This window comes from Rhinichthys klamathensis, unplaced genomic scaffold (assembly GCF_029890125.1).
Source record: "Rhinichthys klamathensis goyatoka isolate OS25496 unplaced genomic scaffold, OSU_Roscu_1.1 h1tg000262l_1, whole genome shotgun sequence".
Classification (NCBI taxonomy): domain Eukaryota; kingdom Metazoa; phylum Chordata; class Actinopteri; order Cypriniformes; family Leuciscidae; genus Rhinichthys; species Rhinichthys klamathensis.
In genome coordinates, this window is record NW_026606783.1 from 1,008,764 (window position 1) to 1,026,287 (window position 17,524).

The 17,524-nt window shown below is 39.4% G+C and overlaps 1 protein-coding gene across 1 annotated transcript; it reads right to left on the minus strand.

The window, feature by feature from the left end:
• Positions 1-1,434: 1,434 nt before the first annotated feature.
• si:dkeyp-84f3.5 (uncharacterized protein LOC334144 homolog) lies at positions 1,435-3,662 on the minus strand. Its single transcript, XM_056267780.1, has one exon. The coding sequence runs from the start codon at positions 3,563-3,565 to the stop codon at positions 1,829-1,831; it is 1,737 nt and encodes a 578-aa protein (XP_056123755.1). The 5' UTR covers positions 3,566-3,662; the 3' UTR covers positions 1,435-1,828.
• Positions 3,663-17,524: the final 13,862 nt, after the last annotated feature.

A 17,524-nucleotide genomic window follows, 5' to 3' on the forward strand; every position in this document is an offset into this window, starting at 1 on the left:
TTTGTTCTTTCAAGGTCGCCTGGCAAGTCTCTCCACGAGAACGCAAGTCCGTTCTTTGCGTTCTTGGAATTGAGAAACAGCCTTTGACTTCAGTGTGTGTGTGTGGTGTGGGGGGTTATGGGTATTAAAATCTAGACTATTAGTTATAAAAAGTATAGCTAAAATATTTCCCTAACTGTACCAGAAGTGTGCTCTTAAATCAACTATTAGGAAAGACTGTTCGAATGACATGAGTAATTCCAGATTTAAAAACTTCTGCTTTGCTCTAAATGTTCAAAGTATTTTTCAAATTCAGACACCATGGGTTCTTATACAGGTCACTTTGGTTCATGCATGCCCATAGCGTCAATGCCCATTTTGAAAAATAATTCGAAGAGCACATCCAAAAACCAAATTTTTATAAACAACAAATGCAACATACAAGAAAACAGTATTCATTCAGTACATCTGAGAGGTCTATAGAATGCTTCTAACGCTATAAAAGTACAACACATGAAGACAAAAAAGTGTGTTAATTACTATTTAAATATGAGCATTCTGACATTGCTGACATTATATCTTCATTATTGACACTCTTTTAATGAACAGGTTTGGCATTTCTCCAGGTATTCCAGTGTCTTAATATCAGAATCTCAATACCATACTATTCAATGATTTTCTACAGAATTCTGTGCTTCCAACTTTGTTGCAACTATTGGTGCTTTTCCACTGCATGGTACGGCACGCTTTGGCGCTTTTCCACTGCCTGGTACGGTATGGCTTGGCTCGGTACGGCTCACTTTGTGGCGCTTTTCCACTGCATAGTATGGTACGCTTGCTTCGGCTCGCTTTAAATGGTACCACCTCTGTTGATGTTCCAAGCGTACCGTACCGATACTAAAATGTGACTTGAAAACACTGCAGATCACTGATTGGTCAGACAGAATCGCCACTACCAGCGTCATTGTATTTGCGAGACATCAAACCCGCTAGATTAAAAAACCCAGTAACAGCCACCGCTGTAGAACCTGTTTTAAAACTACTTGCTTGAAGAAAAAAAGAAAGAAAAAAAAAACTTCCAAAAAAGAAATGGCTGAATCGTGGACGAAGTGCAGATGTTCCTCTCGTTGGTTGCCGAGGAGCGGATAAACCATAACGATCAGTCTATAATCCCACCCACTTTGAAGCGGTACTAACTGCAGTGGAAAATCAAACTGAGCTAAAGCGAACCGAGCCGTGCCGATCATACCACGCAGTGGAAAAGCGAAGCGAGCCGAACCATACTGAGCCGTACCATGCAGTGGAAAAGCGCCATATGTGAGGCCCTTTTCTTTTCAAGTACAGTGCCGGCTTGCATGAAGACCGTAATGCCTTCCAGCATCAGTCCCTTACCTCTGATGCTCATACATTTAATTTCAAAAGCATGAAAAATAAAAAAACAATCTCTGCTTTTGGTTCTGTATCAGCCTCCACACTCTTTTGGGAAGGAACATTGCTGAAGAGCCTTGCTCCAGAAACAAGAGCATCAAGGAGGTCAGGCAATGACATTAAACAAAACAGTTCTCAACCCATTCCAAAGGTGTTCGTGGTTAGGGCTGAGATTTGTGCATGTCATTCACATTCTTCAACACCTGAATCAGTAGACCATCGCTTTGTGCGGAGTCAGTGCCCTGCTTGAATAGAAAAGAGTCCTAGCTATTGAAACAAAACTGAAAGCACACAACACTCTACTATAGAATAACACTTTATAGTTGAGAATTAAGATGCGTCTTCACTGATGTTACTGGAATAGCCAAACCTGTTAATTAGAAGAGGGTGTCCATATACTTTTGACCATTTTTGTGCATCTCTAAGTCTGAGAACATTCAGAAGACTCATTCATTATTTCCAATGACATAACATTATCAGCATTTTTATCAGCCTTTTCAGCATCAGCATCTTCCTGTTGATTTTCGGAATCAACTACATTGGTCTCTGGAGCTTTTGTGCCATCAATCTCAGAGTCTCCTTTATGATGATTCTCAAGATGGCTATGTAATGCAGAGAGGAATGTAAAGCGGCTTGGACAGAGAGGGCAACTGAGCAATACCTTACAGGGACTTCGCTTGTGGAAATACACATGCCGCTTATAAACACTAAGTAGCCCAAAGACTCTACAACATTCTTTGCATTTGTACTTCATCCTTGGTGTATAAGTTCTCGTATATCGAGAACCAAATAATCGGTCATCTGCCTTAGACTCGGGCTGATTTTCTTCTTCAAGATCCTCTTGTTCACTATCACTTTTTGTTTGTGTTGATGCTTTTGCAGGTTCCTGTTCACCGCTTTTAACCTCATGTTCTGTCTTTGACTCCCCAGGAGGCTTAGGTTGAAGCGCTGAACTGTGGTACATGGCTACATGCCTTGTGACATCACATCTTTGTGGAAAGTGTCTTCCACAATAAACACAGGCATGCAGAGTACCCTTATGGTACCGCATATGACGAGAGAGACTGCTTGAGTGCACAAACACACGATGGCAAAGTTTACAGGAGAATATTTTACCACTAAAATTGGCTCTGCTCATTCCTCTATGTCTTCCTCTCAAGCTTGGTCTTAGTGGCTGCTTTTGCTGTTTTGCAAACATTTGTTGCATTACACCATGGTACTGCTGTTTCGTTTTAGCTGGTAAATCTGAAGAGTCCTTTACCTCAACCTCATCTGGATGCTGTGTTTTATGATGTTCTCTTAAATCTGAAATTTGGTTAAAATGTTCTCCACACAGGCCACAACGACATGGCTCATTAACTGAATCACTGCCATTTTTCTTACTTTCTTCTTCCCCAAATGATTCCTGTTTTTGCATTGCCTCAGTGGTTGGCTTGTTGACACGAGAATGACTGTTTAGGTGGCTTTGCAAGTCAGACAACCAAAAGAAGCGTAAGCCACAGATTTTGCACGGGTAAGACCTGTCCATGCTATTTTCTTGATCTTCCTCGGATCTACTAGTCTTGGAACCAATAGATCCATGCCACTGTTTTTGGTGTGACAGTAAGGTCTCTTGTCTTAAGAATCGCTTTCCACAGTGTCCACAGCTGTAAAAGCGTTCATGAGCATGGTTTTGAAGATGGCTCTGCAGACTCTCCCTGTCATTAAACACCTTGCAGCACAGGGTGCATTTGAGCCCCTGCTCAAGGGCACGGTACTGCTGATGCAGTTGTAAGCTTTTTAGGGTTTTAAACACTTGTCCACATCTTTCACATTTAAACTGAGCATACTGCTTCCCTGGCATCTTGGATGAAGTCAAGGCTTCTTGATTAGGGGGTTGGCACCATAATGACTTGGTTGAAGGTTTTCCAAACAAGAAAGTAAAGTTAGATAACACAGATCGATCAACCACAGTAAGCATTCCGTTTTCATGGAGAGCAACCTCAATGGATGCGTTGATACAACTACCATTACTTATGCTTAAACCATCAGAGGAAAATAAGCCATTAATTCCATGAATGGCCATGTGTTCAACTAGTTTAGGGTACTGACTAAACCCTTCGCCACACTCTGTGCAGATGAAGGCATCTCCTCCACCTAAGTCCATTGAGTACGCCATCCTGACAAAGCCAAATGTAGATTCTTTTGACTAATAAATTTCAATGGTTTAGGAAACTGGGAACATGATTATGCTGGATGTTTAAAAAAATATATTCATATATATATATATATATATAACTTGGACTATTGGAAATATTTTCCAGGAAATAAAATGTTAAACATCCAATCTCAAAAAAATAAAAAACAATCAATAAAAAAAACTTCACAGCATCTCTAAAATGGCAACTCTGCCAACTTCATTAAAACAGAAAATTGCATAAAGGATTAAAAATCTATCCTTAAAAGTCTTTGATTGTCATATCAATCATCATCAATTCCAAAATTCTGTAGGAAAATGTGGTCTTTGAGCATAATGCAATGATGTAAACCTCATTAGATATGGCCTGCCTTGTTTCAGGTGCTGGCCCGCAATTCAGATATTGCCATCTGGAAAAAAAGAAAAGAGAGGAAAGTAAGACAAATAAATTTAGTGGCAAGTGATGTTTCTTTAAGAAATTGTAATAGTGAAAATGTAAAAAAAAAAAAAAATCAAACTTAAATAATCCATCGAGGCTTAAAGAGCAACGTGCAAGTTGAATTTATAACTGAATTAATACTTGATATTGTCTGAAGAGGTCTTTTAAAAACACATATGTAGAAATTACTAATGAAATCTCATTTGATGTAGAAATTGATGAAAATGTGCTAGGCTCTGAAATACGCCGTTCCCGCTAGCAACGCGTCATATGACGTAGGCCGAGGCAAATAAGAGCTCGCGTTCAGCTGTAGTTAGAGCGGTAGTGAGAGACAGAGAAAGTTTTAGATCGAGCTTTAGAGATGCCATAATGGTAAATTATTGTGTTTGTGCTGGTTGCACGAATTCCAGTCTGTCAGGACATCGTGTCCATCATTTTCCTTCTAGGAAAAACAAGGCTTTTCGTTCTTGGGTGCGTTTTGGTGAAGAGAGCAGACTTCACTGCAGTCTGTCACCACACACTCGGTCTTTTGTAGCGCACATTTCACTCCGGAGAATTATAGACCTGGAGATTTTTTGCATCACAGACAGATGGTTTAATTAATACAGCTTTGCAAACATTGCATTTTGCTGTCTTGCTCTGCGGTGTTTCCAGTGTATTTACACACAGCGAACATGTTGGCAGCTCAATGCTATCCTGCTTGCTGGCTGCAAACTGCAGAATGGATTTTCTGAGGGGGGTCTCTGTGTCTCATTGAGTCGCGCCTCCGTTCAGGAAATCCATTCCACAGTTTGCAGCCAGCTAGCAGACTAGCCGACGGGAATCACTTTTGGAGTCATTTCAGCAGGATATCTCCGCAGGTTGGATCGGGAAAATCCGATACATGAATTACGCTGGTATCGGTCCCGGTCCCGATACTGGATCGATTCGGCCCCATCCCTACCTGTGGGCTATAGGCATGCTCGTCTACATCGGAGAACTCGGTTTCTTCATTCACATCCATTCTGTAACCTGAGCTTGAACTTGACCAGACTCCCTCGCCCATCGTCACTTCCGGTTAGTGCTTTATAGACGCAGAAGTTATTTTATCACAATTTCTCTCAAAATATCGTTAATGGCTAAATATATTACTCCAGTTCAGGAAATCTAGTTGTTTTATCATCAACATACACTATGCTATATAGGGGTGTCCAACCTGCACGTTGCTCTTTAAGATTGTATTGGGAAACACCCAAGAGCAGTTACTAAATCAACACCTACATGACCTAAATGAGCCATATCTACAACCACTGTGGTATTTGTGTTGGGGATTGGTATGGATATAGATTTCCCAAATTGTTGTGAATCAATTAAGATTAATTTGAGTACATTTCAGTTATAATATTCATTTCACTTACGAAAGACACTCTCTCAGATAATACTGTAAATTATACAGAGAAACTTTTAACTTGGCACATTACAAAATGGGTCCAAACTGTTCCATTGCTATTCATATAACAAATAAAATATTAACACTAAGTTAACAATCAAAACCAAGGTTTCTTAAACACTTCATGTATTCCCCTGAAAAAGTAAACAATTTCTTTCAAAATAGTGAAAGCAACATAATTTCTATAAGAACAGGGTGCAGGAGAAGCAAGTACAACACTCATTTTAGCAATACAAATATGAAACAGACGTGTCGTTTCAACTAAAGTCATTTGTTTATATGGTTAAATTTGATCATTGAAGTTAAGCAGCAAAAACAGTGGTAAATAAAGAGAGATTCAATTTGTATTGTTTAACATTTAATTATCGCATGCTACCATTGACAAGCAAACAACCAATAAGATCTAAACAGCCATGTTGAGTTGCTCTCGTGTTCGGCTGTGTCACCGCATTGACATCCCAATATCTCTTACAGTTTTAGAGTTTTGTTTTGTCTTAGGGGTGTAATACACGTATTCGTATTGAACCGTTCGGTACAAGGCTTTCGGTTCACTATGCATTACAAACCTAACGATTCGTTGGACCATTTTTCCTGCCGGTGCGACCAAAATTGCAGTTGCCCAACATCAAATGGCAAACGTAATGAAAGCTGAACGAAACTGCGATACTCATTATTTTGCGCTTCACGGACCGTTTATCAGTCTGGACCAATGTCAGTGCAACGCGTGCCGACCTTGATCAGGCGACACTGTTACTACACAGCGCTAAGAGATCCAGAAAAGAAAGCATTTGAATTCGCCACTGAAGTAATAAAATCGCTGCGAGATCTAGTGAGAAGCATTCAAATTTCTCTGTTATTAACGAATCAAACAGCGCTGACGTGGAAACTAGGAGAAACATTGATGCCATGAATGAACCAGTTATAGGCTTTAAGTCCACAGATCAGCAACATTCACTAGGGGTGTGCTGGCAAACTTGACAACCGCACCACCGCGGTGGCTGAGTAGCACCGGCGGTGGTATGCCAAAACACTTTTTTTGTATGTGAATGCTGCTTTACATAAATATTATGACATGAGTGAAGCACAAAGTTTTGAAAACAAAATAAATAATAGGTTAGCAATTAAATGTTACATCGCAGCCATGGAAACATTTGGATTCATGACAAATGAGTAGGGTTGGGTACCGAAACTCGGTGCCAAAAGGGAACCGGTTCCGACGTAAACGGTAGTAACCAGACCGAATAAGAACGACAATTTAGGTGCCTGATTTCGGTGCCTGACTTAATTAGGCACACACGCACAGTCTCTTCTGTCTCGCATGCACGCTCTTGCTCGCAAGGTTTGGCTGCATTTCATGTGTAAAATTACGCGTCAGAACGCCCTCTGTGTGTGCCGATAGTCTGAATCTAGGGGTGGAACGGTACATGTATTCGTATCGAACCGAAACGGTACGGGCATCACGGTTCGGTGCACGAATTTACACGGAGAATACACGGTATAAAAATAAATAAAACTCGCGTGCAAATTAATTAATGTAATGCGGAACTACTGTTAGATACGCGGGTTCTTTAGGGACACATAATCTGTACCATCGGCTTAGCTCTGAACCCCCTATGCTCTGAACGCGCGTTCACTTCAAATGTTGGCTTTATACGCGCGTTCTATTCGCTTTGGACTAGCGTCGAACTAGACGCGAATTTGACGCTCTATTCGTGTTTGGTGTGACCGCATAATGAACAGGCTGCGATGTCAAGATTGCAATGCTGGAGTGTGTGTGTGTGTGTGAGAGAGAGAGAGAGAGAGAGAGGGGGGCGCGCGGGCGCGATCGAACTGTGTGTGTGTGTGTGAGAGAGAGAGAGAGAGAGAGAGAGAGAGAGAGAGAGAGAGAGAGAGAGAGAGAGAGAGAGAGAGAGAGAGAGAGAGAGAGAGAGAGAGAGAGAGAGAGAGAGAGAGAGAGAGAGAGAGAGAGAGAGAGAGAGAGAGAGAGAGAGAGAGAGAGAGAGAGAGAGAGAGAGAGAGAGGCGCAATCGAACAGTGGAAACATAAAAAACATACTCCGTCATTTTGTTCAGATCATTAAACCTGCAAAGTGTTTACTTATATTTGTGAACACTCGCAATAAAACACAACATTGTGCTTTTGTGACACTGTAAACTCTTGTCAAACTGTAACCTACAACTGTCACCCAACCAAAATCACACACACACACACACACTGTTTTAAAAGCAAAACATATTTATCCAACTCCATTTCAAAACAGTCGGTGTGTTCCATCTTTTGGACATTCGTCATATTGCATTGGTTTCCATTTCTCGTCCTCGGAGCACTAATCTTACACATTCTACATTGATTAAAAAAAGAAAATTGAATGTGTTTTAATGGTAGTATTATTTTATACAGAAATCAATTATTTATAATTCAGAAGAGAATAATGTTACATTGTCAATTAATAATGTTAATTAAAATTAAGGAAAAACAAATATTTTGATCTGAGATATAGCAAAATAATTTTAAATTAATTCAGGTACAATTACCAAACATATCGCAAGGTCTTTTTGTCTTTTTATTAATTTAATTAATAAACTAATTATATAAAACTATTGTCAGTGCACTACAAATAAACTGGTTCTATGCCTTTATTAAAAAACTTATTTAAAAAATACAATGCCTTCTGCATTTTTGTTTTGCTTTTCCCTCCATTGTACCGAACCGTGATGTCTGAACCGAGGTATGAACCGAACCGTGACTTCTGTGTACCGTTCCACCCCTATCTGAATCCCATATAGAATCAAGCCAATACATTGGCTAATGGCGCGGGCGCCGCACTTACGTCGTCATATTATGTTGGCACGCACGTGCCATCTGCTCCTCAGATTTCTCTGCCGAAAAAGGAAGCTGGTCGGCAGCACGAGGAGCTTGGCAGCGTTTCGTTCCCTATTGAGTAGGGTTGGGTACCGAAACTCGGTGCCAATAGGGAACCGGTTCCGACGTAAACGGTAGTAACCAGACCGAATAAGAGCGAAAATTTCGGTGCCTGATTTCGGTGCCTAACTTCATTAGGCACACACGCACACACACGCGCACACACACACACACACACACACACACACACACACACACACACACACACACACACACACACACACACACACACACACACACACACACACACACACACACACACACACACACACACAAGGTCTCTCGCTCTCTCTCTCTCTCCGCCGTGCGTGTGCTACACAGTTTGGAGCACAGTTTCTTCTGTCTCGCATGCGCGCTCTTTCTCGCAAGGTTTGGCTGCATTTCACGTGTAAAATTACGTGTCAGAACGCCCTCTGGGTGTGCCGATAGTCTGAATCCCATATAGAATCAAGCCAATTCATTGGCTGATGGCGCGGGCGCCGCATCGACGCACTTACGTCGTCATACTATGTTGGCGCGCGCGCGCCATCTGCTCCTCAGATTTTTCTGCCGAAAAAGGAAGCTGGTCGGCAGCGCGAGGAGCTTGGCAGCGTCCCGTTCCCTATTGAGAGATATGTTACACCAACCAGAGATGTTCTCTTTCATAGGTTCACTCAACGCTGCGTAGCTAAGAAGAAGCAGTGGATTTGTAGGCTGTATCACGTGCCGTTTGAACTGACGCGCTACAGCGATCTGTCACATTTCAAAGAGCCAAAACGTTATTTATTGTGTGAATCTCGTAAAAATATTGACAGAATCTGACAGCTGTGGATTTGTTCCATATCAAAAGTAACCTTCTCTGTCTTCTTGTCTGTCAGTGTCCTCTTTGTCCGCGATTTTTCTGTGTGAAAAGGGTCATTTGCGTAAGTCTCACGGTCAATGCGTGAGAGTTGGCAGCTCTGCCTGCTAGTAATCTCTATTAATCTCCAGTATTATTACATTGTTTGATACAATTTTGTTTCATTTGATATTATGTAAATATGAATTTTTATTTTATATTGGTTTTATTATTACCATATGTTACTTGTATTTATATTGTTTAAAGATTTAAGTTAATATTGTGTCCAGTTTGGCCCTGTAAATTAAAGGGTATTATTTTTTGATAAAGTGTGTGCGGTTTCATTTTCTTAAGTACCGATTTAAGAACCGTTTAAGCACCGGAACCGTTTAAAAAATACCGAGTAGGTACTGGAATCGGATAAAACCCAAACGATACCCAACCCTACTATTGAGAGAACATAGGTTACACCAGTAACCACAGATGTTCTCTTTCATAGGTTCACTCAACGCTGCGTAGCTAAGAAGCAGTGTATTTGTAGGCTGCTGTATCACGTGCCGTTTGAACTGACGCGCTACAGCGATCTGTCACATTTCAAAGAGCCAAAACGTTATTTATTGTGTGAATCTTGTAAAAATATTGACAGAATCTGACAGCTGTGGATTTGTTCCATACCAAAAATAACCTTGTCTGTCGGTGTCAGTGTCCTCTTTGTCCGCGATTTTTCTCTGCGTGAGAAAATGGATGTGTGGCGTGAGAGCGTGTGAAAAGGGTCAATTGGCTTTATGCCACAGCTTCACTACTTCCTGAACTTCAGCCAGCCCTTTGTTTCCTGTCTGTCATCATTGGACAAACTGATTAATCCAGGTGCGCCTGGCCTCAGTAACAATAATCAGGCACACCTGGATTAATCAGTTTGTCCAATAATGACAGACAGGAAACAAAGGGCAGGCTGAAGTTCAGGAAGTAGTGAAGCTGTGCATAAAGCCTATTGCGTGAGTCTCACGGTCAATGCGTGAGAGTTGGCAGCTCTGCCTGCTAGTAATCTCTACTAATCTCCAGTATTATTACATTGTTTGATACAATATTGTTTTATTTGATATTATGTAAATATGTAAAATGTAATGTCCTTTTTTTTTTTTATATTGGTTTTATTATTACCATATGTTACTTGTATTTATATTGTTTAAAGATTTAAGTTAATATTGTGTCCAGTTTGGCCCTGTAAATAAAAGGGTATTATTTTTTGATAAAGTGTGTGCGGTTTCGTTTTCTTAAGTACCGTTTAAGCACCGGAACCGTTTAAAAAAATACTGAGTAGGTACTGGTATCGGATAAAACCCAACCCTACAAATGAGAGAGTTGTGCATGAGCCCATAAATTTAAGCTTTGTCAGCTTTGTATTCTGGTTTGCGATCTGGTCACCCAATTATCAGCGAATTTAACAATATTCCATTTGTTATTCCAATGGACATGGAATCTCTTGTTTCTTCTCCCAAATCTTCACTCACGTCTCACCCATTTTTGAAGGGGGTTATAAACGTTTCTTCCTTGTTGGTTCGTTTTTAATTAGGTCTATTAAATTCGTATTCTTTACTGTGGTAAAGTAGAAAAACACTGTAGGACAGATAGGCTACCTTTTTACTTGCACGTCAAATTCTTTTTAAAGGGGTGGTATAATGCGCCTTTTTACAATATGTAAAATAAGTCTCTGTTGTCCCCAGAGTGTGTATGTGAAGTTTTAGCTCAAAATACCCCACAGATAAGTTTTTACAGCATGTTAAAATTGTCCGTTTTTGAGGGTCAGTGAAAATGCGTCGTTTTGTGTGTCCCTTTAAATGCAAATGAGCTGCTGCTCCCAGCACGAAGGGCGGAGCTTCAAGAGTGTGTGTGCGTGTTAGCAGCTCCGATTACCTCACACAGACAAGCACTAAAATGTCAGAAACTGTTCTGCCTTTTATGTTTAAACTGGAGTCGGACAATGATGGAGAGACTCAAGAAGAAGTGACAACATGTAGAATCAGGGCCGTCGCTAGTGGGGTGGTGACAATTATAGCAAAATCCATCAGTTATACTATATAGGCCCCTGTTGTATGAATAATTCTAATATTTATATTAGCTGTATGCCTGATATTTAAATAAAAACCACAAAAACATTAGCCTGGGAAAACCCAGACAACTTCCAGCAAATTTAGATTTGCTCTGAAAGTTAGTCTGGCAAAGAGCTCATTCAAGCCCATTTCCAATCCGCCGAAATCGCGGCACCAATCAGAAACGTTGGGGCGGGCTTTACACGATGATGACAGCGCTGGGATTTTGAACATGATTTTGAAGCAGATTTTGTAGCCTACATTACAAAGATGGATGCCGCCGTCGAACATCACTTGTTCGAATCAGCTATCGCGTCTGTTTTAAGCGATTTGAACGTTTCCTTTTAGTTAAAAACCGAGCAAAGAACAACACTCGGAGATCTTTTTTCCGCCGCTCTGCATACGTCACCTCCTTCATCGCTCTGATTGGTTTAGGTCTATCCGCGACGTCCGTTGGTGACGCCCCTCTGGAAATGATTTGTCTATGACTCTTTGCCAGACCATAACTCAGTTACAACTGAGAATGGTCTGGTTTTAACCAGGCTACAAAAACATGCAATTTGGTTAAATATTTTTCCAAATATCTGCTTCTCTTACCTCCCTAAAAATGGTTTAGTCCGATCTAAAGTATTTATTAATTATTCAGTCAGTGACAACATCAGATGGACCCAATAAAATTGTAAGTCCCACCCCAGCTCGTGAACAGAACCAATCAGAGTTGAGGCGGCAGCTGCCTGAAGTTAACAATGAACTTGGTGGAAGAGCAGAAGACTGACTGACTGAAAAATGTTGGGGAAAAGAAAACATAAATCAGGGCACCAGAAACGCCATGAAAAGAAGGAGAGGGAAGCCAGGAGAGTTGTTGTATCCCAGTCGATCAAGACGTTCTTAAAAGACAGGTTGTACTGTTATTTCGTTGGGAATAAGAAAACTACCGTCTACAGCCTACCTGGTATTGTCACTTTACACCGGTGCACACCACAATCGACCGAATGATTAGGTGTCCAAAATCCCTGTCTTTTTACACTATTGTAAATAGTTAAAAAAAAATTACACGAGTCACGATGCATTGCATTATGCACATGACCTGCCGGCTGATGATGTATTTTATTACATCAAGAAAACACGAATAAAACACACTGCACTTGGATGAATAAAGTATTAGCTTTATTTAATAATATATTACCAGTTTCATATTATATTTATTAAAAAATAAGAAAAAAATTTTTTTGACTGCATTCTTGTCCATTTCTAAATGTTTACTTTTTGATTTATGAACTATAACAGACTGATGGGGAAAAAACATTATTTTGCTGTTACTTTTTTAAAATTGGTTTTATTATTAAACAATTTCTTGCTTTTTGTTAGGTTTTATTAGTTGTAATTTATATATATAAACATTTAACTTTTAAAATAAAGGTTTTACAACATCACCATCTTCTGTTATATGTGGGCCTCCATGCTCATCTATTGTACAGTATATAGTATTGGTGGAGGGTGGTTGGGGCCCACATCAATATTTTTTCAGGGGGCCCCGAATCCTCTAGCTACGGCCCTGTATGCAACATGTTTCTGAATGGTTAGTTGATGAATTTGTTGCTGATGTGGAGTTAACTATCTTCAATTAGCATATTCTGTCATGATAATTGAAGATAGTTAACTCCACATCAGCAACAAATTCATCAACTAACCATTCAGAAACGTCCTGTTGCATACAGGGCCGTAGCTAGAGGATTCGGGGCCCCCTGAAAAAATATTGATGTGGGCCCCCACCACCCTCCATGCTCATCTATTGTACAGTATATAGTATTGGTGGAGGCCCACATCAATATTTTTTCAGGGGGCCCCGAATCCTCTAGCTACGGCCCTGTATGCAACAGGACGTTTCTGAATGGTTAGTTGATGAATTTGTTGCTGATGTGGAGTTAACTATCTTCAATTAGCATATTCTGTCATGATAATCTATAAAAATCACTCGTGTGGGAACTGTTGTAAGTAGTGGTCGACCGATATGGGTTTTTTGATGGCCGATGCCGATATCTTAGAGAGCAGGGTGGCCGATGGCCGATATATATATATATATATACACACACACTTTATATTTATAAATCAATATTTAATAAATTAGATACATTTAATAAATATTTTTAAATAAACATGCTTAGGCCCTATACTTTAGATGGCAACTTCTTGAATCTGTAATCCTATTACAGTATTTTTCACAAATAAAGTAATTGTTTAAAAATGTTTAAATATGTGAATAAAAGGAAGTAAACACTAAGGGCACTCGGTAATCTGGTAATTTCATGCGCACTGGTAATCATATTTTTTCAAATAAAGACTTTTTTTTACTTTGACTTTTGACAAGGTAACGCTAATTTTACATCCAGCACACAGTGAAAACGACATGAATATGACACAGTGGGACACTGGATATAGCACAGCATATTTAAAATGAAGGATTTCAAGTATTTCGATCGAGTCTCCTGTGAAGCTGATCTTCTGTTTGCATTCACTCACTTCACACAGACAGGCTACACATGCACATTTCACAAGATATCACTGCTGGATTCGAATAAATCTGCAAGGTTTGTGAAATTAAATGTTTATTAGATATTCAGAGATTTGTTTAAATTATGTAGATGCGCATTTGCTGAATGTTGATGGTAAATGAAGCCTGATTGTTTGCTTTTTCGGTTACAAATAATATAAAAGCAAACGCATTACTTTTTCGCATACCATTTACTTTCTTTGATTACTAGTTCTGTAGCCACCGGTTCTGTCTAACAAAGTATTAGATGACTGACAGAGATCGTAAACTAATGATGACGGAGAATGTGAGTGAGCGTGAGCGCTGTGTGATCAGGCGCTGCGTTCTCTCAGGTGCTGGTGTTCTCAGCGCCGCCCGTCAAAATAAAAGTCTGCGGCGCTGTGAAAATAAAAGTCCCGCTTCCAACACATCGGCCAATCAGAAAAACTTATCGGCCAATGCCGATATTTTAAAAAAGCCAAATATCGGACCACTAGTTGTAAGATGCCTACAGAGTGACATGCTGTAGTATTTGTGTTACGCACTGTATTGCATGTGAATTGTATTGGATGCGACCGCTTGAGCAGACTCACAAATGTGCTCTACTACAACAACTCTTCCTCTTCTCAACATGGACTGCGTGTTCCCGGGGGCGGGGTTTATGTAAATTTGAGGGTTAGTGATTTACATTTACTCATTTAGCTGACGCTTTTATCCAAAGCGACTTACAATTCCTATATATGTCAGAGGTCGCACGCCTCTGGAGCAAGTAGGGGTTAAGTGTCTTGCTCAGGGACACATTGGTGTCTCATAGTGGATTCGAACCCGGGTCTCTCACACCAAAGGTATGTGTCTTATCCACTGCGCCATCACCACCCTATGGTAGTGGGTAGTGATGGTAGTGATGTTACTAACCCGGGAGGAATGTCGTGTACTCCATACCAGCTGTTTGTTGTAGTCCTTAAAAAACAATTTCTTTAAAAGCAAATATCTTCATTTGCTTTGAACTTTGAGCGTTGTAACTTTGCAGATGTTGTTTATGCTCAAACAGCAACATTACACACTAACTAAAGTTAGAAAAGTGAAATAATAATCAACCACCCCTTAAACACAGTTTGTGCTTATTACATAAGGTAAGGTGCGTCAAGTTTTTGTAAACTGCGTTGCACACACGCGGGTGTTTTTAGTTTCGCTTTCTCGGGCAGCGCAATATCAAACACAGCCTAAATGCCTTGCCCTTGTGGAAGATAAAATTCGCTCTTCAGATCTTTTACAACAAGTAGAAAACATGAAGATTTCAGAAAAGAGGTCGATTGTCTCTTTCCTGCTCGTGTCCCACATCCCTCTCAAAGTGCAGAGCGGCCAGCTTAGGCTCTATGACGCATCTTTGTGTGGAAATATAACTTTATTATATTCAAGGTATCATTATTTACTGATATTTATTTCAATGCTTTACATGCAAACTGTCTGTTTCTTTGGCGGAATTGCTCAAATAAACACGCATGTCTGTTACGAAATGGATGTTTGAGCCTTGTTTATTATTATTATATTTTTTATTTCAAAACAACCCCCAAACTACCGCGGGTAGTTAGTCCATTACCATCGCAGTTAGAAAAAATTGCCACCGTCACAGCCCTAACATTCACCATGGATTTAACGTAGTAACACTGTAACCATGGAAGTTTGGCAGGAATAGTAAAATGCTTTCAAATACGTCACGCATCTTTTTCCAGCACTTCAAAACTCAAATATTATCATATTTAAATGTTATTTTTTAATGTGATGACCAAAACATTATTTGTTCAACCTTCAAAGATAACCCCCATTTATAAAACTAAAAGTTTCAAGATGTAGGAAAACACACATTTAAAAAAAAAAAACATTAATAAATATATATTTTTTAAAAATCAAGGAAATTTCTCTGGCATTTCTTTCTTTGTGCTGTATCGAAAACGTACCGAACCGTTACACGACTGTGTCGTATCGAACCGAACCGTGAATTTTGTGAACCGTTACACCCCTACTTATTACAGTATTGAGGTATTGATCTACCTCAAAGTTTGCCTTGATTGTTCTTCTTTACACTTTTACATTGCACACATTTTGTAACATTTTATTTAAGTTCAAGAGTTTTTAACATTTACTTTTTTATCTTAATATAAGACAAAGAAGATATGTTTGTTTACATTTTATTTTTGACTGCTAGAAGTAATATAATTTGTTGTTTGCCTTAATAATGTGGACAAAAAAAAAAAAAAAACAGTGGTTTAAATTCAAACTTTTCTACTTGTCTTTAAAAAAAGAAAAAGGAAAAAAAGGTTATAAAAAAAGTCAATAATTATCGATACCGAACGATATGAAAAGTTATATCTTGATACATCTTTTATCTATATCGCACAGCCCTATGTGAGATACAATTTATCTCCAATATTCTTGTCACAATTCTGCACTACACTTATCAAATGGTAAAACAGACACATCTTTCAAAAAATTTTGTTTTGGTTTGTCACAAGATTGAGAAAGTAATTTAATAATTAGCACACAATACTTTTTAAGATAAGGACAAAATGGAGAAAACTAATTAGAACTAGCAGTACAATATATGCAAAGGCAGATTTCAATGGTGTTCTTTACAAGTCTCACAAAAAACATACTATTTTCCTCAAAATGAATCAAAACGCAAAAGGGAGATATAAATGCTGCAATATTATAAAATGACTTTAGGATAATCATTTTACTCTTGGTGTGAATGGATTATTTGTCTGCAATTCAGTTATCTTTTTCGCATCACAATTGCTGTAAAAGGGCCTTAAAGGCCCTGTTCACACCTGAAAGAAGCAGTCAATCCAATCCCAAGTGGACGCCACTTATACAGGTAAATTGGGTCTAAAAATGATTTGAGCTTGTCCACTTTAGACCACTTCCAGAGGTAGTCAAAAACTAATTAGACCGGATTGCTTTCATATAGACGCTCATGTTGTCGAATGCTTTCGAACCACAAAAGATTGCTTCTCCACCTACTGACCTAATGCAAAAACATTATGGGAAACACGTTAGCCAGATGGATTTGAACTGTCAGCTGAAGATTTAAGTTTGGTTTGAAGACGAAAAACGTACCAAGCACAATGTTCCCTCACCATTACTGATTTCTAACATGCACTTCAAGGCATATCAGAGCAAAAACGAAAGTTGATGCTCCCCATAGCTTATATTTTTCCGTCGTCTCCTTTCACATATATAAATTGTTCAAGCTTACTTCGTCCATTAGATCAAAAGATCTAAGAAATCCCATACATTTACCCACCCATAGACCCTCCTCTCAAAGAAATCAGGACTGAAGTGGTTAAAAGTGGACAAAAGAGACAATTAAAACACCAGGTGTAAATGGAAATGTGTCGTCCTCGCCTACTTGTGTGATACGGTCGACCAAAACACATCTTAATACCAGGTTTAAACAGGGCCAAAGAAAACTATCAGGGATTATAAGGTTAGACTACCAAAAGGGAGAGCTGCTCTGGAGTCAATGGCCCCATTTACACAATGGCTTACTACAGGGTTTATGCAGTAAGCAGAATTCAGAAGTTTCTGAACCATCATATTAACGCAAAAACTTTTCCTTACGCAGTTTAAGAGACTAAGAGAAATCAGTTTAACAAACCAGGGGCCACAAAAAAAGTAAGGCTAAAAGTTGTTCCTAATTTTAGGTCCCATACA

Bases quoted from the DNA above. Each gene is read 5' to 3' on its own strand.
- si:dkeyp-84f3.5 (XM_056267780.1), bottom strand. From the start codon at position 3,565: ATGGCGTACTCAATGGACTTAGGTGGAGGAGATGCCTTCATCTGCACA.